Source organism: Actinia tenebrosa, unplaced genomic scaffold (genome assembly GCF_029948245.1).
Source record: "Actinia tenebrosa isolate PJP-AT-01 unplaced genomic scaffold, QUT_ActTen_1.0 PGA_scaffold0__85_contigs__length_37466705, whole genome shotgun sequence".
NCBI lineage: Eukaryota > Metazoa > Cnidaria > Anthozoa > Actiniaria > Actiniidae > Actinia > Actinia tenebrosa.
In genome coordinates, this window is record NW_028292569.1 from 30,494,171 (window position 1) to 30,519,546 (window position 25,376).

At 34.8% G+C, this 25,376-nt stretch overlaps 1 protein-coding gene across 1 annotated transcript; it reads left to right on the forward strand.

Moving 5' to 3' along the window:
* The first annotated feature begins 480 nt into the window (after positions 1 to 480).
* LOC116302798 (kinesin-like protein KIF21A) lies at positions 481 to 25,350 on the forward strand. Its single transcript, XM_031712169.2, has 31 exons — positions 481 to 844; positions 1,025 to 1,204; positions 1,507 to 1,549; positions 4,339 to 4,521; positions 4,613 to 4,657; positions 4,989 to 5,084; positions 5,188 to 5,310; positions 5,971 to 6,126; positions 6,271 to 6,489; positions 6,764 to 6,933; positions 7,473 to 7,573; positions 7,859 to 7,922; positions 8,260 to 8,413; positions 15,142 to 15,234; positions 15,515 to 15,641; positions 15,895 to 16,223; positions 16,828 to 17,067; positions 17,442 to 17,717; positions 18,231 to 18,482; positions 18,814 to 18,918; positions 19,225 to 19,506; positions 19,958 to 20,529; positions 21,103 to 21,236; positions 21,635 to 21,771; positions 21,869 to 22,056; positions 22,647 to 22,761; positions 22,839 to 22,874; positions 23,072 to 23,206; positions 23,385 to 23,511; positions 23,724 to 23,796; positions 24,066 to 25,350. The coding sequence occupies exons 1-31, from the start codon at positions 801 to 803 to the stop codon at positions 24,145 to 24,147; spliced, it is 4,881 nt and encodes a 1,626-aa protein (XP_031568029.1). The 5' UTR covers positions 481 to 800; the 3' UTR covers positions 24,148 to 25,350.
* Positions 25,351 to 25,376: the final 26 nt, after the last annotated feature.

A 25,376-nucleotide genomic window follows, 5' to 3' on the forward strand; every position in this document is an offset into this window, starting at 1 on the left:
TTGCCCGCGTTTTTTGTGGTGAAGATGGTCAAAGAGTTCATTATATAGAAACGTTGTGAGATGTATGAGGGTAGTCCGAAGTCTTACTTTAGAATTAACGAAATCCCTAATTTATTCAAGTAAAAAAAGCGACAATTTGAATATTATTTTTTTCTCAAAGGGAAGTGATTTTGTATCTTTGCGTACATCTCTCTCGCACAAGAAGTGGTTTGTCATGTAATATATCAAGACAAATCTTGAATATTACTACATTACATTATGTCACAGGAGAGGACGTGAATAAAATTGAATAATTTGTGGTTTGTTACTATGCTACTGTTTGGTGTTGTTTTGACTCGAAATTTCCCATTTTTTCGCAGAAAATCACCTTTACAAGGTCAGTCCTAGGAATAGTCACCTGTGATTGGCTAATAGTCTAAGCCAGTCCATATATGTCGTTAATGACGTCTTTACTCGTCGCCATCTTGGATTTTGATGATTGTTATTCAAATGATTCACACTTCGCACAAAAATTGATCGTAGAGATGAAATCAAGCACCTAGTCTAGTAGCACAAGCGGCCTTCTACCTTTTGACATCCCAACGATACTCTTTGTCATGTATATATTTTCCTTCCTCTGACAGTTGAAGTTCTTTCACAGCAAGGTTCATGATAAGTACTGAGCTTATTGGAAAGAAATGTGGTTTTTGCCGCGATGAAGAAAGGGGAATATAAAGCCGCTTCTCGCACAAAATACAAACTACCTAGTTGACTAACTTTAATAGAGCAGATAAAGCACAAGGATAAAGCCGTGTTTAAACATGACGAATAAAGGAGACGATACCTCGGTTCGAGTCGCTTTGAGGTAAGTTGTTGTCGTTTCAATCATTCAACCGTTTTTACCTGTAGTTCCTCTACTATTTCTTCTTGTTTGGACGTCAAAATATTGACTTCTGGTGGAAATATATCCCGTAGTTCTTACTGACGCTTTTTCCATTCTCTTCGCGGTTTTGAACATGTATTTTTTTTCTCTTATTTTGTACAGGATTCGTCCTCAAAGTGCAGCTGAACAGATCAATATGTGTCGCGTTTGTACAACAGTAACTCCAGGACATCCTCAAGTAATCCTTGGGAAAGACAAGGCTTTTACCTTTGACCATGTTTTTAATGTCGAAACGATACAAGACCAAGTGTACAATACATGTGTAAAGGATCTCGTTAATGGGTAAGTCATTTCTAGTTTCGCTTTTCAAATGATCTTTCGTGTCCGGACGCCATCTTTTGCGAGGGAGTTTAATTCTCCTCCGGTGTAAAAGCCTTTTTAGTCATTTGCTCATTCACTAATACCACAAAACCATTTTACCTGCTCTCTTTCCACTATAAAAAAAATCTGCTTTCTTTTCCATATATATTGCAAAGAACATTCACTAAAGTCAATATACGTGACGCATAGAAATACACTAGTTTTCTTTAATGTCTTACACAAATCAAGCTTATAGAATATTATTTTATATGTTCATTCTTTAGGTGTTTAGATGGCTATAATGCTACTGTTCTGGCTTATGGACAGGTAAGAAAGAGAGTCTCTTGTTTCAAACACGAGGGAATTATAGAATTGATTAATGATTTACAGCAAAATGTCATTTGCTTTTTCCATTGCAAAACCAAGTTGTAAAAATTCATGTTTTTTAATTTTAATCGTAAATTTAGTGACCTCATTCCTAAAATCTTTGAAAAATAAAACATTATGGCAGTATTCTAGTGTTCAAATTGTATTTACGATTTTATTTACTGATTGGAGTGGAAATATTAAGATTGTAGACACAAAAGATTGTCTACAAGCTACATGAGAGACCTGTAGATTTTATGGTTGAATTGTTGCCAACAAACACAGCACATAATCCTATGTTTTACTATACTATGCTATAAATAATATTTCCAAAAGCTAAATCTTTCATTGTTGTACAAAATGTAATTATGATAAATTTGTAAATGGAAATATATTCAGGTACTTCAGTAACCCTAACAACATTCAGACTCAGAAAGTATAAGATTAATATTATTAGTATCGTTAATTACAAAACCACTTTATTTGTTTTAGGAAGAGCTTCATCAATGAGGCCGGATAATTTATGATTTTAAAATTATGAAGCCAAGCGTAGCATTTACTTTTAGAGGTTACATGTGCAGAAGCGTCTCTTACTTCTCTTAAAAGATGCGTCCCTGTAGATTGGAAATTTAAAATAAATCTAATCTCATTCGATTGACATAGTTCATTCTTAAGCTCCAGCGTCATTATCATGTTAATAGTGTTTGCGTTAAGTATACAGTATAGTATGCTTATACTACTGTGTTCAAATGATTGGCTTTATTTATAATTCTTGTTATGGAAATATTGTTTATTTGTGCTAGAAATAAAGCTTATCTTGACCCTTTCAGCAATAAGTTTTTAGAGGGGTTTGACATAAGTGCTTTACTCTGTGTACATTATATATGCTGATAAAAACTTGGCTGTAATCTAATGTATACTTTTTATTTTGGCAATCATTATTATTCATAAAAATGTACACGTACAATTCTTAAATTAGCTACATTATCCTAGAGCTACATGGAGCAAGTTACTGCTAAAACGTGAGCTACCACAAACACATAGTAGTTTTTCTTACTATGATAATGCTTTTAGTTTAAGAAGTGAGTGAGAATGTCTTTACTGCCACAGGCATTTTTAGTTATTTGCTGTAATATCCACTGACACAGTAAAAGAGTCACACTAATAGAAAACCATATACAGTAATGCACAGAATATATATTAGGATTCAGTAATTTAATAATGTATTTGATACAGATGCTGTACAAAACTATGTAGTTTAGTCAAGTATATGCATGCAATATCACACTGCACATATCCAGTATATTGGCACTGATCTCTATTCAAATGCATGTTGTTTTTTATGTTGATGTTGTTTCAGTTTTATTCATTTTTAAAGCTTATCAATCCTTACCAGACATTGCGATTGATAACTGAATAATATTCTGCTTCATTCTATGAATACAACAGATGTAGGCCATGGAATATTGATATACAAGCATACATAAAAGTGTTTGTGTACATTGTGATAATGACCAAGAATTGAGATTTAGTATTTGTACGTTTAATGAATAATTCCACAGAGAAAGAGAGAGAATATTTCAGTCTAATGAATAATTCCAAACACAGAGAGACAACGTTTCAGTTTGTCAGAGTTATTTTACTTGATTGATGATCAGAGTGAATAAGATATTCACCGTTAGACTGAAATCCCAATAACATGGGGTGATGCAAGTTTTATCAGTTTTATCAATACTATTCTGCAACTAATCCCATTGGATAATGCATTCTTATTCTATTCTATTTTTTGTTCTTGTCTAAAATAATTTATGATCAATTTTGCAATTAATATGATAAGCAGGGGGTGAGAGTATATAGTAGTACCTGTTAATCACTAGAAAACTTTAATAAATGTTGCCAAATAAGGTTAGACAAGGTGTGTAGTTAATGACAGTAATGTCAGTGTGTTTATGCAGTTTGTAATTATTCTTGTAATATTAATGTTTATATACTATGGAAATAGGGTAAATTCATTATATGCCAGTAGGTGCTGACTCTGAAGCCAGCTAAAAGAAAAACAACTTACTTCATAACAATAATTAGAGATTTTTAGTGATAATACCAAAATACAGGAAGTTATATTTAAAGTGTTTTATCTTGACTGTTTTATACCAATCTAAGGTTCATTCCTTTGCTTCCTTTCTTCTAATGTTATTGTTTTACAATTTGATATCAGCATCCATTCCCAGTAGAATAGCAAAGCTAAAGGGGGGTACACAAGATAGGAGATTCTGAATCTTTCTTTCACATACATCTCACATCTTTCATTTTATTTCATATCATTTTTTTTTTTTCATTGAATTTTTTCCTTTTTTCCTTCATTTCTTTCTACTCTAAATATATATCATAAAAACAATGTAATTTAATATTAGAAATGCATATACTCCATGCATTTCTGGTATTAAGTCTTATATTTTACACAGTAAAAGAGTCACACTAATAGAAAACCATATACAGTAATGCACAGAATATATATTAGGATTCTTATATTTTACATGTATGTGTTTCAAAAGCTTTACTTTACTATTGTTGTAAGGTGATCAGCTCTTTACTGTTATCACACCCACACCTCCCATTATACTATATCATAAGATTATTTAATACTGACTGGTTCTGGCAAGACATATACAATAGGTGCAGGATTTGTTGTGTTCATGTATTGTACTTGATAAGGTTATTTATTTGCCATTATAATAATTGTTATTTACTAGACTGGTTCTGGTAAGACATACACCATGGGTACAGGATTTGACGTCAATATTGACCCAGAAGAAGAAGGCATTGTCCCTAGAGCTGTTGGTCATCTATTTAATGGAATAGAAAAGAGAAAACTAGAAGCAAAGCAAAGGAATGAACCTCAACCTGACTTTAAAGTCACAGTACAGTTCATGGAGGTTAGTATCATGGCTAACGGTAAGAACTGTATGCTTAAAAGAATTATTTATATATGCTTAAAAGACTAATTTTGAGAACTTTTTTTCACAGCTTTATAATGAAGACTTGATAGACTTGTTTGATGCTGATGGAAGAGTAAGTGATCTCTTTCCTTGTTTATTATCATTGTTTTCAAATCAACAAGACCCATTCAGCTTAGGTGTAACGTTTTATGCCATTTTCAGTCCATATGTTATTACTTGGGCAATATTGCTGATTCTTTGTTTGAGCTTTATCCATGATATAAATATATCTTCTCAGTTAATGCCGATTAACAAAGGAATAATTCTCAAGGAAATGACATTGCTTTAAAATAGGAAAATGTGTTATAGTATACTCAAGCTAAGAAGGTCTAGAAGTGGTATTAACTTGCAATAAATATGCGAAGCTCAATTATTTTTTTTTGTTTTTTTTGACCATGTTTTAGGGCAGAAAAGCAAATCATGTCAAGATTCATGAAGACCCTAATGGACTGATTTACTGTATGGGAGTGACAATGAAGAATGTCAAATCTGCTTTAGATGTAAGTATTTACAGATGGGCCACCTGTGGAATTATCTCACCACAGGAATCCCATATTCATCATGTGTTTTGAAAGGTTATTTACATTGGATTGTGTTTTGCAGACCTTAAACTGTCTACAACAAGGTGCATTACTAAGAACAACAGCAAGTACCAACATGAATACACACTCGTCCAGATCACATGCCATCTTTACTATACAAATCAAGCAGCAACGAGTTGTCAGGGTAATTACATTGATTTTTAAGAATTTATTTGCATTATTCATCTTCCTATATTGCAGAACCCTAGAGAAATAGTTGATTCTAATTGGCAATTGGCTGGTTCAGGTTTTCCTTATTATTGCAGGGCTAAAAGTAATGATCGACCAAATTATTTTTAGCACAGTCATACCTTATTTCTGAATCAATGTTAAACTGGTCAAAATGGAAAGGCAAAGATTTGATTAGACAATTTTCAATTTTGGAACTTATCTGATGACCGGCCATTAGTTTTAGCCCTGCTAATGGTTCTTGTGATGGGCTATGACATTGTACAGTACTAACTGTAATCACAGCTTGTACCATAAGTCACAAAGATCCCCTCCAATTGACTTGCGAATGAAAAATAAATTATTTGCTTATACAAGCGTAGGTGGACACATGTTTATTTACTGCCATTGTAGTGTAACTTGTATTTCACATTGCTTTATTGGCCTTTCCAATCATAGATTTCTGGTTAGTGTTATATAATGACCAACCAAAACAAATTAACTGATCATACATTCATTACATCCATCTATACTCTGGTTCGAGGATGGGTGAAGTCATAGAGTGATGGAGAAGTATGAAGTGCTGACTTATTCAACATAAAGTTGATGAAGTTTTTCTTTTTTCTTTTTGTTTTAGACTTCAGAAGGTGACAAAGGTTCAAATAGTAACTATGAATATGAAATGCTGAGTGCAAAGTTTAACTTTGTTGATTTGGCTGGATCTGAGAGATTAAAGAGAACGGGTGCAACAGGTGACAGAGCTAAAGAGGGTATATCAATTAATTGTGGACTGGTAAGTAAATGGAGCATTTCTATTGAACGGCACTTTGGCAAAGGAACGATGAACATTTCCTTTGATGCAGTTTTATTATTATATGATACTGTAGATACTGTGTTGAAATATTTTTGTATGTTTATATTATTGCTTGTATTCTAGCTTGCATTGGGAAATGTGATAAGCGCACTTGGTGATGTTACAAAAAGAGGAATACACGTACCATATCGGGACTCTAAACTAACAAGACTACTGCAAGACTCACTAGGGGGTAACAGCTGTACCCTTATGATAGCATGTATATCACCATCTGATAGGGACTTTATGGAGACTTTAAATACTTTGAAGTATGCCAACAGAGCAAGGAATATCAAAAATAAGGTAAGCGACTACAAGTACTATTTTGTTTGATAGGCTTCCAATCAGAGACAACAGAATGGTACAGGATATGGGCTACAAGAAATGAGGATAAATATTGCTGGAATGTACAACGCAGAGCATGCCTTTACATTCATCATAGGCATAAGGCAACATCATTAACTCAAGTTATTTTGATACTGAATTAGATCAGCTCAGAGGTTGTTTCAGCGTTTGATAAATTAAGTAATATTTTTTGTGCATGAATGATTTGTAATGTGATTCTTTCTTTTCTCAGGTTGTTGTTAATCAAGACAAGGCCAGTAAACAAATATCCATGTTGAGGGCAGAGATACAGAAGCTAACCATGGAACTGGTAGAGTTCAGGCAGGGAAAGAGAGTGTCAAATATGGAAGGAGAATCAGACGTGACGCTGGAAAATGATTTGTTAAAAAGTGAAAATGAAAAGTACGAATGAAAATATAATGCATCACCATTATTGTCATTACCAACATCAGTCCCACTGTCACCATCATTATCATAATCATCATCATTATCATAATCACTCATCACCATTACTACCACACTCATCACCATCAGTCATCGTCATCACCATCAGTCATCATCATCATGACCTGGCTGACCATAACTTTCACCATCACCCTCACTGAGACAATCATCATCATCGTCATCAATATTATCATGGTGTGTGTGTGTGCATTTAGGACTTAAAATAAAGAACATTCAGTTGTCATATTCATGACCATGGACCAAATTAGTTTTAGCTTGGTCATACGTTAATGGTCAAAATGACCAGCAAATCAATTCCAATTCTCACCAGACATTGCCCAATTATTACTGGTGATTATATTTAGCCCTGCATTTTGTCATAGTTTCTCACAGTCTGATCCAGGGTACCTTTCCAAGTGCATACATTTTGTTCTGTCTTCAGTCTAATGATAACATTATATTCTATAATAATTGTGATTCATCTTTACTTTTACTAGATTGAGGATGCGTATCAAAGCATTGTCATCTACTGTTGACTCACAATCCTATAGAATAACAGACCTGATGTCGGCTAAAGCTATGGCAGATCTGGAAGGAGGTAAAGAGGAAAAAGAACTGATAGTGATGATAATGATAGTAATGATGTGGTAATGATGGTGGTGAATATAATGGTGATAGTAACTATGATGGTGATGATGATGATGGTGATGATGGTGGTGGTGGTGATAATGATGATGGTGGTGATGATGATGATGATGGTAGTGGTGGTGATGATGGTGATGATGGTAGTGGTGGTGATGATGGTGGTGGTGATGATGATTATAAGAAACAATATTTTAATCAAGATAATAACAGCCTTACCTTTTGTTGTCATGTTTTACAGTTCATGTTGATGGTGGTGTAGAAAATCTTATTCAGAATTACTTAAGGGAAATAGAGGAACTAAGGTATGTTGGATAACCTAGACTAAATACTCACATTATACTTACTTATGTCTGAAAGTTCCTGTTGTGACTTAATTGATATTAGATATGCAATACAAATGAGTCATTAGCACAAGAAAATAGAGCTCACATTCTCACAGGTCAATGTAAACACAAAGCAGATTATTTATTCCTTTGTTTGGGTTTGTGTTATTTCTTTTATCAAGCAATCACTGATTGACCAATATATCTATGGTAGCACAGCCAATCAAAATGCAGGATTGGTAATACAATATGTTGCCCATTATGTCACTGTTTAGTGTATAATGTAATGTTTGTTCATACCATGGCTATCTTATAGGAATAAACTAACCCAGAGTGAGGTGATGGCTACAGCAATAACAAGAAATAATTACTTGAAGTCAAGGACAGGACATGCAGTGTCAACAGATTCTAGCACTACCATCTTAGAGTTGGCCAAGTCTGATCTTGCAAAGCAGAAACAAAAAGCACAGGTGGTATTGCGATCAAATAATGTATCTCGCATGAGGTGTGTCAAGCCTATTAAGCCTCGCAATAGTAACGATATGGGTAATTGTGATAGGGGTATGAGAGCTAAGGCCAGGTCAGCTCTAATCCAAGGTAACAATGGTAGAATGAAGCTAGTATCACCAAAACTACCTTGGAATATGGTAGATATACCATCTAAGATAGACACAGGTCGTAGAAACACTCCTCGTTCTAGGTCTAGCTGTGATGCCGAGAGTATTAACTACAGGCCCCATCATGGTATGCGCAACACACCTCCAACTCATCTACCCAAAGTACCTCCAGGATTACCCAAATCTAGTGTGGTCATAAAACGACAGAAACCCAAGGCTGCAATAGTCTCTCACCCGGTCAAAGATCACACTCCAAAGGAAAGGAGTGTAGCAACTAACACTGATAACCCTGATACACAACTAAACACTACTGTAATACAGGGTACTACTGTAGTGTTAAGGAGAAAAGTCAAGACCAATAGTGTATATGCAACAGAAGACCGCCGTTCTAGTGGGTTTAAGAGGAGGTCTAGAAGTGTAGATTCATTCTTAGATACTAGTGCTAGTGAAGACTTTGATGTGAGTCCTACTCAATGCTTTAAATGCCAGAAAGACTTGAGTAAGATTCATTCATCTTGTAGTCTGTCTAGTAAGATCTCTGATTATAGTTCAATGAGTGATATTAACTGCTCGCAGCAGGATATAGCAGACAGAGATGAAAATAACAATGTAGATTTAACTAAAAGTAAGCAAAAACTCAGAAATCAGTCATCATTGAGGCACTTGAGGAATCCTGCTCTGGATATCATGTCCGACACTGAATGGTACTCACACAGGAATGATGAGAGTGACACGCCCTTGACAGATGGGGAATATGCTGCAGGCATATCATCTGATACAGAATTCTATAAACAAAACAAGAGGGCACAAGTCAGAAGAAACCTTTACTTGGACTCACCAATGCCTGCGTTGATGCAACAGAATGACGAAGTTACTGCCAAGAGTATCGAGCTGAGAAAAGCCCAGCTTCAAGAAGACTTGGATTCACTACTAGACTCAATGGCGTTTGTCCTGAGTAGCGCACAAGAAATGGAACAGTCAAGACACTCATTAGAACCTGACGATCCCATGTACAAAGCACCAGGACTTTTTAGGCCTATATTTGAAGTCAAGATTTAACTGGTTAGCATTTGTATAGTGTCTTGTTCCTATGGTTCTACATATCTTCCTATATTTATTATCTATAATGCATACCATAGATATCCAAACATAGCAAGAACAAGTATTTTTGATTTGCTAAGAGGTATGTAGAAATGTCCTATGAGTATAGCATCTATTATTAACTGCATTATAGCACAGTATAGCAAGCACAAAATAGAGTATATTCTTCCAGCTGAGTTGACTGCGATCCTCTGTTGCTGTCTCTAAATCTTGTTATAATCCTTCTTCCATCAACAAATGAAGTGTACTTGCAAGAGATATGTACTCTCAAAACAAGGATATTTCACTTACTCACACTGATCTGATCAATAGTTGCTGAAGTGATTTTACTTCTATCATTAAGTATTACACATCTTAGTTTTCCAGATCAACTCAGCTGGTTATTAAATGGCTGACCATCGCAATTACCATATTTATACCATAGTACCATATTAGTGTAAAGGGCTGTTAGATGACAGAAGTAGGTTGATAGGTGATAGCGTGGCTGGTATTAACTGATGAGTATTACCTTTATTGGGTTCTTATATCTGTTGATGCCTACCCTTGTGGATGTCTATTTTCCTTTTCTTTCTTTGTCTTAATTGAGGACTTTTTTTCTGGGTTATGTTTCTTCTCTATTCATTTTTCTTACATCTACTGATCTTATAACCAAACAAAAGATTGTCATCTTAACCATTCAAAACTACTGGTAGAACTAAACTACAACTGCTACATAAAATATAATTACTATAAATATATATTGATGCATTTAAAAGATGTAAAACTAAGTTTGATCGTTTGACTGGTGTAATGACATTTCCAATCATTTTAAATGAAAAAGTAAAAAAGTTATTTTAAAAAACTGGGATGAAGACTGTATATAGTACAGTGCTGTCAAATTACACTAGACCAGATAAGATGGATACGCCACAGTAATTATTATTAATGCTGGCCAAATCTTTACAATATTCCAATCCATGGATAAATGTTATTTAAATTTAACATGTTTTATTTATCCCAATGAAAATTTAGTTAATAAGACACTGGTTGTTTTGAACTAAAAGTGTATATACATTCATTGCTAATTTGGTTTATTTATTTTAAGAAAAAAAGTAGTTTTTTAGTTATTATGATTATAATAATTCTGCATTCTTAGTCCTGGTGACTAGAAACACGTCACAGCACTGGTGCTGCTCTTGCAATAATTATCAATTATTTGTAGGTTATTTTTGGTATTTTGTCTATAGAATCCACAGGAAAATTAAACTTAATTAGGGCAATGTTGAATAATTTCAGTCAGAATTTATAGTAGATTAATCAATTGATAACAATAATAAACATAAATAAATCATTAAATTAGTATTAGCTCATTAGTAATCTCCTTTGCAGATGGCATAGCATAAGACTGAGCCCTCTGCAAAAAAAGCTATCATTGCTTGCATGTAGGTGCAAACACCACAAATTAAAACATGTTCTAACTGCTGGCTACTGAAACTTGTATGTTGGTTGGCTAAAAACTTAAATGTTTATTGATTTCAAAGGAGACCACCAGTCTTATTTTACGTCGACATTTTAGCTGTAGACTAATGTACAAGTTTCAGGAGCCAGCTAGAACAGCTTGTAATGTCTAGTGTTTGTGCCTAGATGCAAACAACAGTAAAAATCAAGTTCAATTAAAAGATTTGCTAAATAAATTAGGTTTTTAAATTTGCCTTTGAAGAAGAAATTCTGAATGAGATAAAAGTTAATGAAACAGACTGAAAAATGACTTGAAGAAAGATAAACAAATAATGTTTAAAAACATCACGCAGTTAATAAATACCAAGCCTTTCTTCCTTTAATTTGCTGACTCCTAAAATAATAAAGTCATTTTCTCCTATTAAACTCTGAATTAACTTAATTTATAAATCCAAGAGAATAGTGAAGTCAACTCATCAGAAAGGAAAATCTTGACTTTTCATAATAAAAAATGTAAAACCTCACTTCTTGTTCTCTTCTCTGACTTGCTACAAACTTGCCTGCAAAATACTACCAAATTCATTCATTCCATTCATTCTTTCACTTCCATTTATTCATTCATTTTTCTTTATTCACCATTTACTCTAAATTCCTCTCTTTCAATTAATTATTCTTTCTCTTTTATTCATTCATTCATTTTTCTAGTTTCATTTCGTTTTTCACTTTAATCATTTCTCTCTTTCAATTTTACTCCATTTTTCTTTTACTTTTTATTCTCATTCTCTTCTTGTTTCATCCACTTTTTAATCAAAACAATTGTCCTTAATTCATTCTTATTTTATTTATATTCTTCATTCTATTTAATCCTTAATAAAAGCCTTGAATGGTTCATTCCAAACATGAAGATCAAAGTCCTAAGCAAATAAGGATTTCAACTGTAATGTTTCTATTTACTTATGAATAAGGTTTCTAAAAATAATCCACTAGGTGATTTGGTATTTTTAATTTAGCCCTTCATATTCAAACCTGGAATGCTCTCTAATTGGTTCATGAGACATTATTATGACTAGTTAAAGCCAATAACTGAGCATAATTTCCTGAAATAAATCCCCTTCTTTCATTGTTCATTATTATTCCTTTCTCTGCCATCTATTTTTAATGTCCTGCAAGGTATTTGCATATTCTGTTTCTCTGTCTACTTGATTTTCTCACTAAAACACCATTTCTTATGAGAAGCACTAGTTTTCTGTCTGGTTAACCACATTTCTTGTCTATAGTGTCAAATGATTGGATTTATATTCATATTGATTCATTCAATCTATTTTGATCCTGATAATGTTGGACAATACATTTCCTATTCACATCACAGCTGCCAGTTGTGTCTCGTTGTGTCTGGTAATAATTACAATAAGCAGCTGCTCAATATATTTACCAGTGTTGGTCTTACTAATGTATTCTCCTATCCAATAACATTCATATATCACAACTGATGTCTACTACTATTGGCTGGATGCACACTCTCTTGATATATATTCATGATTTCAGGGTCTAATGTGTACTGATATCATGACTAATGTGTGTAGGCTGTTTGCTGCCCAATACCATGTTCTTCCCTATTGGCTGGACTCACTCTGTCTTATGTACTCATGATGTCATTCTTCCTTCAATAATTATTGTTCTTGTGTTTTACTTAATTGTGTGGAATTTTTCCTTTTTCTGTCCATCACCATGCATGTTTGTTTAGATAACATCTTTTCTTAGTTGTGCTTGCATTTTTTCCCTTCAAATCTAACTCTTCTTTTCTTTTTATTCCTTGTCATTCTATTATTTCGAGATTTTATATCAAACCAATTAACAATAATGATGATTATTTTATCCTATTGACTCCTGCAAATACTCTTGCTTTAAGTATTATCTTCTTAGTGTCCATGTAGCTTATAATATTTTTGACAGATGTCTCTAGTGATTTGAGATTTCTCTCACTAAATCCCACATTATTTGTATATCATTTGACTTCTCCCACACGTAATGTCTAGCTTGTTTCCTCTTTATTTTATTCCTGTCGATGGCTTGGTCTAATTTCTTATTTCTGGTAATAAATTGGAGCATTGTTGCCATGGTGATGTAGCTTAGTGGAGATGAAATCCATGGGAGACATTAATTTTATTATATGATTTGCCACTATTGGTCAATTGTTCCTTGATCCTGATTGGCCCTTCCTTATTGTTCTAGATTTCTTTTTCCTACTATTGGTTGATTCTTTCTAATTAATGTGCCTTGGTGATCTCCTATTGGTTTAATTGTTTTATAAGGAAATCTATTGGATTTTAATTGGTAACCTCTAAAGCTATGTAAGAATCTTTTCCTGGCTTCTGATTGGAGGTGCAGTTTAATTCAGGCCATCTGCTGTAGTTCACAGGATTTACATATAGATATTTCCTGTAGGCAGCACTCAACAAATAGAATGTTTTCATGGTATATAATGTTATTTAAGACTGAAGTTCAAGGTAAATCGGCAGATTTCACCCTGGCAGTATAAATACATATGACTTCAATCTGTCTAAAAAATAATATTTATTTTATTTTATGATCATAATATAGTTTATTATTTCCAGAAAAATATTTTATGTTGAAGTAATTTTTTAGTAACTTACAAATTATAATGTTCATGGATTTTTGGTGGATTTAAAAAACTGTTTACATTTTATGTAATCAAAAACAAACCTTATCATTACATATTTACCACAAAACTAAGTGAGTATTTAATTGCTTTCCTTCAAAACATTCTTAAAAGGTTTTAAATCTTATTCCTAAATCTTCAGGTGAGAGAGGTACTTTCATGAATTCATTACCAATCAGACAAAATGTATTGATTTTTCAGCTTATGAAATGATTGGTGCTGCCTAAAAGCTTTATCTTCTGCATTCTCTCAACCAGTGTATTTTATCATTTGTATCTAGTATGTGCATGATTTATTTTTTTAGTTCCTTGAATATTGTCAGCCTGATATATATCTCATATCCATTCTTAGCTCTCTCTGTTCATATCTAGCAGACAGACAGGTGTACATCGGATATATTTGAATAGGCTTAATGATAATACTGCCTGCAGATCTAGACAAGCCTTTAAAAAATGAATGAGGAGGAAAAGTTTTAAATAGGAATATTGAACGTGCACTCCCATGGACTCCTAGTGAGATAGAATCATGTTTTTTTCTTGATTATTTTTGCTTCAGGCGTGCTTTAATTTATCTTGATTTAATCATCATGCTCTAGATTTTTTTTGTTTTCCGTTAATAGTCTGCTAATTTTAATTAAAATTTTAAAATCTGACCATTTCTTTTAGATTTACAATCACTGACTGTATATTTTTATATGATTAATACAAGCATTGTTAATTGTGCTGTGTGTCAGGTAGTAAAGCAACAACAATCATGACAAATGGTTGCAAGGGTGTCATAGTGGTAATACTTTCACCTTTCACCACTGTAAGACCTACAGTTTGGTTGCAGATTCAATTCTTGAGGATGCTACATGTGAATAGAGTTTGCTTGACATCTTGTTTTCTCACTTGCTAAGATATATTTTAAATTTATTTTTCTTTCTTGTCTATAGAGGATCATCAAGAGCAGGACTAATAGCATAAATTAAAATGGATTTTTTTTGAGAATTCTAGTTATTTTTATACATTTGTAGGAAAGTATATTATTTCTATTAGTCATTTTTCTGAAGATCAAGTCCAACCCAAACAATCCTTATTTTACCTTATAATAACAGACTTGAATTATTAATGATAATAAGCTTGGCACATCTGTGATTGCACTGACTTTAATTCCTATCTATTAATAATGTTATTAATTTTAATTACTCTAGTAGGCTCAATATTTTTTTCATTTCTTTCCTCTCTTGTTCTGTTTTACTCAGTTCTATAAATTTTGAGATCCCCTCCCCTCCCCTCTAATGAAGAAATAATGCTCAAGGGAGTGGTATAATCAGTTGATTATAATATAGCAATGTACTGAATGCCTTATTTTTGAACATTAGAAACTAAGAAAATCCTCCAATAGTACTAAGGAAGAAAATGAAGAGACTAAAGAGAATAGCAGTGATGATGAGTTATCATCAGGTGATGAGGAGGTAAGACATGCATCCTACCGCTAGATCCTATTTATTTTAATTGAAAGATGGTCAGTTAAATCTCATTTACATGAAATAGGGTGACCTGAGTTTTTTGAATAAGTCTTTCGATCTCCTTCCCTGGGTGACATCAAAGACAGTGTTAGGGTCATCCCAAGAGCATGTAAATAGGGCCCAATAGTAGGTGAGGGGTGAAGGAGGTAGATTAATTTTCATACTTTACAACAGTAAAGCACAGCAAGTGGATCAGGTTTTGATAGACAACTTTTATTTTATTCAGGATGACGATGAAGAAGAGGAGGAAGATGTTGATGATAATGATGATAATGATGATAGTGAAGAAAAAGGAAAGGATGGTAGTGGTGATGAGTCCTCTTCATCTGAAGAGAATGAAGACTCTGAAGCTGGTAAGAAGTCTTTAGTTTGGATTGAAAAACAAATCTCTTTTATCTATCCAATCTCATTCATCCCATCCATCCATATATCAGCCATTCCTTCATTCCATCCCATGCCATCCAACCTCATGCATCCATCCATTCATTTATCCATCGATCTTTGTATCAGTCATCTGTCAATCCATCCATCCCATCTTATCTCATCACCCATACATCCATTCATATATTTGTTCAATTTTTCATTTGTTTTTGTTTTATGTTATAGGTGCACAAGTTGTAGAGGAATTGGCTGAATTAACGACTGAAATTGAAATAAAAGAGAAATTAGTAGAAGAACTAGAAGCCAGCCATCAGCGCATGCTCATCATGAAGACACAATATGAAGAAAAACTGTCACTCTTGACCCACAAAATCAAAGAAACTGAAGTAGAAAGAGATCAGGTTTTAAGGAATATAAAAGACCAAGACTCTGAAGCAGCTAAACAAGCCAAACACATCAAAGAGGAATATGAGAAAAAACTGAGTAACTTGAAAACAGAACTGAAGAAACTACAAGTTGCGAAGAAAAACCATGCACAGCTATTAAGAGACAAGGTACAATACATAGGAGCAAGGGTTTAAGAAATTCTGCAAATTGTGGGGGGTGGGGGGGGGGGGTAATGTTGGAAAGGTTAAATTATCCAAGCTAAGACTGAGGGATATTCTGGGTAGTGGATAACTAAAGGTCAATAGGTGGTCACTAGGTTGTTGCAATTAGTAGATTGTCAGTAGGGTGTTGGTAGGTTGTCAGTAGGGTGTTGGAAGGTTGTCAGTAGGGTGTTGGTAGATTGTCAGTAGGGTGTTGGAAGGTTGTCAGTAGGGTGTTGGTAGATTGTCAGTAGGGTGTTGGTAGATTGTCAGTAGGGTGTTGGTAGGTGGTCAGTAGGGTGTTGAAAGGTTGTCAGTAGGGTGTTGGTAGATTGTCAGTAGGGTGTTGGAAGGTTGTCAGTAGGGTGTTGGTAGATTGTCAGTAGGGTGTTGGTAGGTTGTCAGTAGGGTGTTGGTAGATTGTCAGTAGGGTGTTGGTAGATTGTCAGTAGGGTGTTGGTAGATTGTCAGTAGGGTGTTGGTAGATTGTCAGTAGGGTGTTGGTTGGTTGTCAGTAGGGTGTTGATAGCTAGTTGTTGGTATATATTCTAATTGATGTCATATCATTTAGGCTCGTAATGAACAGCAGTTAAAAATCTACACAAATGAATTGAATGAAATGAAGAAAGTGAAAGCAAGATTAATGAAACAAATGAAGGATGAAGTGGCCAAGAGTAAACAACATGAAATGGCAAAGAATAAAGAGATAGCACAACTGAAGAAAGTATCACGCATGCGTGAGATAGCCATCAGGAACCTAGAGACTGAGAAGAGACAGAAAGAGTTGATTCTGAAGAGAAAACAGGACGAGGTAAGTGGTGCAACAGCAACATTGAATTTGCTCATACTTTCAATGTGCGGCATATATTATTGATTTATATTTTACGACCATCACTCCATGAGGTTTGCTCCACACACACTACCACTACTTTTTATATTTACAAGATACAACATGCAACTCACATGTTGGTTTATATGAAACTGTTTATACTGAAGGAGGAAGACTGAATTACCAGGGGGAAAACCCTTGTGGCAAGGAAGAGAACAATACATCAAACAAACTAAACTCACATATGCAACTTAGTCAAGGCTTGAACTGTCTGTGAGAGACAATGTCATAGCAGTGGATGCCACTTATTAATGCATAATACATTCATAATCTGGTATCCTGTCTTTGTTTCGTAGGTCAAAGCATTAAGAAGACAACAGAAACCTGTATCTGGTGCCCTTGGAGCTAAGAAGAACCAAGTTACAAGCCAACCTGTCAATGGCAATGAACCCCAAGCAGAAAATGAACCATCAGGATATGGGACATATGGTTACCGAGGGTCATCTGTTTATAATAAACCCTATGGTGGACCACCCAGGATTGGTCTGGCTGCCAGGGAGAAGAGAAAGAGGGTTACTATTGAACAGGCCATTAAAATGGCCAAGAAGAAATGGGATCACATTGAAAGAAAGGTAAATAAAAACAACATAGTATTACTGACTAGAACAAGCCTTGAAATCGTTTGGGTGAGATATTTCCAATTTCAGACCACATATCATCACCTCAAAAATAAGATTCTCTGTTTAGGTTGTATACAAATTCATGTCTCTCCTGATGTGAAACTGGTAAACAAAGAAATAATACTCTAGGGAATGAAACCTGCCAGTCTGTGATGTGAGAACATTATGCCATGGCAAAAGGATCTATTTATGTCAGGTCATAAATTTAGACTGATCAAATAGAAGTTGGCGAAGGAAGGAAAATCAGAGAACAAGGAGAAAAAACCCTTAAATCAAACAAGCAACTCTACTTTCAGGTGATTGGAGCTAGTCCAGGGATCGAACTCATGACCACAGTGCACATCACCCATGCTTCCCAAATAAATGAAGGCATAGACACTGTCACCTGAATCATTCTTACTACTAGGTAAATGAAATACCCAATGAAACAAACTATTTCTAATTTGTTTTTTTTTTGGAATGAAGGTTGGAGCATTAGTGATTCAAAGACAAACAATATCAAACTTAGAGAAAGACATGGATCGATGGATCAAAAATAGGAATGAATTAAGTAAACAACTGGAAGAATGTACAAATAAATACAACAAGGCCAAGGAAGATGAGGAGGATGAAAGTATTATACAAGAACTGAAAGATCAGCTGGAAGCACACACACTACATATGGATTATATCCAAGAAAATATTGATAGCTGTCAAACTTGTATTATTGAGATGGAAGTAAGTACTGCTGCAAGGTACTGCAGGCATTTCTCCTGTGACATATTGCACATGCAAGGGTTTTGTGCCTGTTACATGCCCTTGTGCAACTGCGGCCTCATGTTTTTTATGATTTTGTGTTGAAGGAAAGTTAGATTATGCAACCTGCAACAATTTTTGTGTGACAGAATTTTGGCAGATTTCCATTTTTAATTATTTTCCTCCAATTTTTTCATCTTCCAAAATTCCAGAATTTCAGTGGAAAAAGAGCTCATTCCATTTATTATTATTTTCTTATTTTATTTATTTATTTAAAGTATTTATTTAAATAAATGGTGTGTTATTGTTATAGGATCCTGGTAATACCACAACAGAACTGAATGAACTCATCTCGTCATGCATGTTACATGAAGCAAGAGCTCTGAGTACTCACTTTCTTTCAAACATTATATCCCTGGTAAGTATATATATCGATCATGAAGGTGATATGGGTGATGGTCATGAGAACATGATGATGATGAGGATGATGGCAGTGATGCCTGATGATGATGATGTCCTTGACTTTGATAATGATGGTAATGATGATGATGATGGTAATGATGATGAAAGTGATGATAATCTGGGTTGTGATGATAATCATGGTGGTGATGAAATGGTAGTGGTGAAGTTGATGTTAATAATGTTAATGATGATGGTAATTGTGATGATGATGATGATGATGATGTTATTCTATAAATAACCATGTTATCAATAATACAAATAGGGACAAATAATATCTGCTAAAGAAGCAACCATCAAAGAACTAGAAGGATTACTTGAAATAACCAAAGAGCATAACACCATCCAGCAAACATTGCTCAGTCATGTCCTTGCACAAGGTAGGTCACTTAGTGCAGAAAACCTGGCAAGTGGTGCAGATCCAGTGACCTTGAATAATGTCAATGAGCTGCTGAGACTATCAACAGGAAGCCTGCATTCCTTAGGAGGAGGAACAGATGATGGGAACTTGTCTAGTGGAAGTGGCTCATCTAAGTCTCGTGATAAGGTATCCTAGATTATTTACCACTTTTGTGACGTATTGTGTGACAGTCCACTTTTGTGATGTATTGTGTGACAGTCCACTTTTGTGATGTATTGTGTGACAGTCCACTTTTGTGATGTATTGAGTGACAGTCCACTTTTGTGATGTATTGAGTGACAGTCCACTTTTGTGATGTAGAGTGACAGTCCACTTTTGTGACGTATTGTGTGACAGTCCACTTTTGTGATGTATTGTGTGGCAGTTCATTTTGGTGATGTATTGAGTGACAGTCCACCCTGGTGCATTGTGTGACAGTCCACTTCTTTGATGTTTTGTGTGACATTGATAGCTTTGTGCATTGTATGACAATATATATGTGTAATGTGAGACACTAAGGGGGGGGGGGGGGGTTTGCACTGAATTATATCATGTGTTAAGATGTGAAAATTCAACTGCATGTTGTTTTTATATTCAGGCTCGTCGCCGTACTGGCTGTCGTGAAGACTTCCTGTATCCAGAGAGAGTAAAAGCAAAGAAATCCCCATCCCTCAACTCCCTGAAAGACAATGATGACACCAATGGACCTCTAGTTCCAACAGGAGCTACAGAATTCAAACCATCAAAACAAATCTCACCTGAACTTATGCAAAAACTATTAGAACTTGACAAAGCAAGGAAAGATGCTAATGACAATAGGGCGATGAATGGTAATGTGAAGTCATCAATAATACAATCAATAAGTGATACAAGTCAGTCACAAGAGGGGGATGGTAAGGATATTATACCAGCTGGATATCAGACACTACCTGCATCACTTGTACGGGGTAACTTAAGGTCTAAATCAGCCAGGAACTATCAGTCATCTAAATATGGTCCATCACCAGCTACCTCACAACAACCTAAATCACAGCCTTCTTCGCCAACCATGTCAAGAAAAAACTTTGACAGGAACCAGGATATTGGTAATGATGATGGTGGCTCGCAGAAGAATGAGAATGTATTTTCTAGATTGACAAGTAATCTGGGGAATGACTCTGATCCTGATGTGTAAGTCTGACAATAATACTGTGTAGCAGTAGTCGTTCCCTTCTCACCTCTGGGGTCTCAGGTTTGACTCCAGACTCTGATCCTGATGTGTAAGTCTGACAATAATACTGTGTAACAGTAGTGTACTCCCTTCTCACCTCTACTGGGGTCTCAGGTTTGACTCCAGACTCTGATCCTGATGTGTAAGTCTGACAATAATACTGTATAGCAGTACTACACTCCCTTCTCACCTCTGGGGCCTCATGTTTGACTCCAGACTGATCCTGATGTGTAAGTCTGACAATAATACTGTATAGCAGTACTACACTCCCTTCTCACCTCTGGGGTCTCAGGTTTGACTCTGCATCACATGTGTGAAGTTTGTTAGGTTTCTTCCTTGGTTTGAGGATTCTTTTTTGGGGGGTTCACCAGTTTTCCTCTCTCTCTGTAACACCTAACAAGCTAAATTCAAACTCAATTTGTGAAATACCCATGTTCTAACTTTTTAGAGTTTTAAAATTAAAAAGCATTTTTTGGGTACATTGTTTTTAAAAATAGAAATACTACTATACTGACTTACTGTGTGATTTATAGGGGTAGAATGTTACCTCTTCGCCCCCCAACAGGCAAACCATCAGCCTTGGTATGTACCTATGCAGCTACTGGTCATAACAGTGCAGTCCTTAGTGTTGATGTGACTGATGATTACATGTTTACTGGATCTAAAGGTACGTTAACCAAACAATCATAAACTACTGAACTTTTGAGGGTTTCTTATATTCCTTGCAATACACCTAATTGGCTAACGTGTTGCTATGTACGTTACCACCCAATTCAAACCTTCTGGGAATAGAAGCGTTTGTCTCTACGAATTCAACTCTGAAACCAAAATATAATGAACAATGAAACTTACTCCCATGTGGTTTGAATTGGGTGGAAACGTTTATAGCAACACGTTAGCCAATTAGGTCTATACACACCTATTCTTGGATTTTGGAATTACCTATCTCTTATCGCTTGTTATCACTTCTTTAGCTCCAGTTTTGAAATTGGTGTATTCCGATCCTTAGAGAGATGAGCATTATACTTACACTATTTCTTCTCTTTGTTCCAATCCTTTGGTCAGACAAAACAGTCAAAGTATGGGACCTCAACACAGGGGAGGAAGTAATGTCACTATCAGGACACAAGCGTGATGTAGTAGCTGTACGCTACTGTAAACTAACCAAGATCCTTTACAGTGTATCACAGAACATTATCAAGGTGAGGATGTCATCCCATGTTGCAAAAAAGAGCATCAAGGTGTCACAGAACAGTATTATTTATTTATTGATGTTCATAATTGTATTTATTCATTCAGTTATGGGACTTGCGGCAAGAGTCAGGTAAATGTATCAAGACCCTGAGCCCACAGACAGGATCATCTATCAGTGGTTTCATCTCTGGCATCACCTCAGACACACAAATAAATGATCTTCAGATCAGCTCAACAGCAACATCTTTATATGCTGCCATGGGCAATACTGTTAGGATATGGGACCTTAAAATGTGAGTAGAACAATACCATGTGTCTGGTCTAAATCTCTGCACTTGTGGATGTTGAGCTTTTTCCGTGCTCTGGCTCATTTGATTCTGTACACTAAGCATTCAATTGATACTGCAAAGTTTGGTTCTTTCATTTGTTCATTCATTCATCTGTTTGCTTGTTGGTTGTTCTTTCAATCATTCCTTTGTACATTTGTTCATTCATTCATTCAATCATTCATTCATTTGTTTGCTTCTTGGTTGTTTCTTTCAATCATTCCTTTGTATATTTGTTCATTCATTCATTCATTTATTTTGAAATTTGCCTAAGCAAGTGAGAAAGGAAAAGGACACCTTAGCCAACCCCAGTAAAGTTAAAATAAGACATTCAAATTTGAGAATATTTTAGAAATACCTTGCAGCCTAAATTTAATGTCTTGTGTTTGGCCAGGGAACCAATAAATGGAAATATTCAATGGATGATATAATGGATGGTTAAGTGGTGTGGTTGTCATTGTCAAATGTCAATTTGATCACATTCGGAAATGTTAGAAACATAGTTACAATGAGATAAGTCCTCATACTCAATGATTGTGCATGTTATTGTTGTACAGGTATTCTATGACAGGTAAATTAGGGGGTCATGCAGGCCCTGTCATGGCTGTACTGGAGAGAAGAAGAGATAATGATACCCTAGTATTCACTGGCTCACGAGACCACTTTATCAAGGTATGTACCAAAATCATATTTTCCATTTTTAAAATGTTTATTAATATTTGAAGGATTTGTTGTTTTTCTTTCTTCAGATATTTGAACTTGGAGAAGGCAGTGCTGGAGTACAGGTTTGTGGAAATTATTTTTCACTTTCATCTCAACCCCCAACTTTTACTATATACCCTGTACCATTTTTCCACCCACCTACCCATATTCCATTTACTCCATCCATCCATTTATCCTTTCATTGATCCACCCACCCATCCATCCATCCATCCATCCATCCATCCATTCATTTATTATTTTACTTTTTATTTTTGCACAGACTTCAAAGTACAAGCTTGAACCCCCTCATTATGATGGTGTACAGTGTCTGAGTATAAGAGGAACAGCTCTTTTTAGTGGATCAAGAGATAACAGCATCAAGAAATGGGACTACACGACACAAGATTTGCAACAAGTAAAGATTATATTAATAATATAGCAGCAAATTAGTGCTCTTACTTTTGAGGGAATAGTAGGGATAGAGGAGACTGCATAAAAAATACCTTCAAATTTAATCGATACCATAAAACAGCCTCTGGGTTGATCAAAGTCATGATTCCCCGATTAACTGTGATTTTGCTATACTTATCTAGCATTTGATAGGAGCTCACAGTGACTGGATATGTGCCCTTGATTTCTTACCTCAAAGTAGCGTGTTACTAAGTGGATGTCGCAGAGGAGTGCTTAAACTATGGCAGTCTGACACTTGTCAGCAGATCTGTAAGTCTTTTTACTTGTCATCCATTAACATTTATCTGTCAATAGCACTACCGTAGCATTATTGTTAATGTAATTTCATTATGGTTTGTCTCCCATTACTGAGGGTACGCCATCCAGTCTACTTATACTGAGCTTTTTGTTTAGTATGTTAATACTTAATAAAGAGTGATATTTAAAGTACTCTTTCAATTTTATTTTTTTGATTGTTATAGGTGAAGTCAAGGCACACAGACATCCCATCAATGCTATCACTACCAATTCATCATGTGTCTTCACTGCCTCAAGGTAACACTCACAACACGCTTTCATGTGCCAAGCGCATGATAATATGTTGCAAAATATATGTTTTGTTTGCTTGTTTTCAATTTGTGGGAAAACCATGGATTTACAACAGATATTAATCTTCTTTTCCTCAAACCTGAAACCTTTGCTTACCAAGTTTGTCCAAAAATAGATCCTCCAAGAGGTTTCCCTCAAGAATTTGATATATCTATTTTAAGTAACCATGGAAAATGCTTCAAACTTCACTAACAGCTGCTTTTTCTGTTTTGAAGCGATCGTCTGGTACGATTATGGAGAGTGACAGGAACACTAGAGGAACAGCTTGAAGACCTTAAACAATCAGTACAAGTTTAACAACAAAAACCTTACAACACATTCTTTACAAGAAGAGTACATATAGTATATATATATATCCATCCACCTTCTGGAATTGTTACCAGAAAAGGCATTCCACAAAAAATATTCGTAAAACATGACAAATATTATGTAAATTATTAAGAAGTATTATACATTATAACCTTCAATACCTTTATTACATTATATACTGGCATATCATATAAAAGTATTTTCAATAATTACCCATGAAAAAGAGCTGCTTGGATACATGGGGTGATAGTTGAGTGTTGAGTAGGATGGGCTATATCTGGTATCTCTCATGAAAATCACTAGTCAGATAAATGCCCATAAGATTTCTAACTTTTCTATTAAATAAACAGATATTTTTGTAGATAAAAGATACTTTCCATACTCTCTTTGAGATATATTTGTGATTCATCTTTGATATCTGACACATTTCTTACTTTCTTTCATATCTCCTACACTTTCTACCAACCAAGAAAACATATTGAAAACTGCAAAAAAATATATTTTTGTAATATTTGGTAATAATTTAGAATATATAATTATTAATACGTTATTTAGACTGCCATTAGTCTAATGATATCATTAAGATAATATTAATGTTAATAGTATTTAATACAGAACAGGGGGTGGATCCAGGAATTTTAGAAGGGTGGTGACAATTACAAAGGTTTTACCAGATATTCAAGGAAAAGGGGGTGACTGTTACTATTGATATACTGAGAAATTTGAGCAAGGGGGGGTGACTAGTCACCCCTCTTACCATCCCTGGATTAGCCCCTGCAAAACCAGTTAGAGGGACCTGAGAAGCTGGTGCAGAAAGTGGAAGGAGCGGGGAAATGGCAAATGTATGCAAGCAAGATGAGAATAACATTGGTTACAAGTAGACAGGGAGGCATGATTGTGAGAGATTTAGGAAAATTCAGACATAGCTTGCTCATTTCCCACCATTCCTTCTTGCTTTATTAAATGTCCAGCTCCTAATGTGGATCATATTATTAATACATATTTCTAGACGTTAATAACAATCAATTCACCAACCACAATTTGTGTCAATAATGAAAATATTATGAAAACATATTTCTTGGCATTGTTAATGATGACTAATTCATATTACAATTCCTTTACATTCTTTTTGTCTATAAGTTATTAAAGTAAAAGAAAAGGAAATAAAGATTAGTCATATTAAGTAATGAATGAGGTGTTGAATTATTGGTCTGCCG

Bases quoted from the DNA above. Each gene is read 5' to 3' on its own strand.
- LOC116302798 (XM_031712169.2), top strand. From the start codon at position 801: ATGACGAATAAAGGAGACGATACCTCGGTTCGAGTCGCTTTGAG. The intron at 7,574-7,858 runs GTAAAGAGGAAA...CATGTTTTACAG, and splicing joins TATGGCAGATCTGGAAGGAG to TTCATGTTGATGGTGGTGTA. The intron at 18,483-18,813 runs GTAAGTACTGCT...TTATTGTTATAG, and splicing joins CTTGTATTATTGAGATGGAA to GATCCTGGTAATACCACAAC.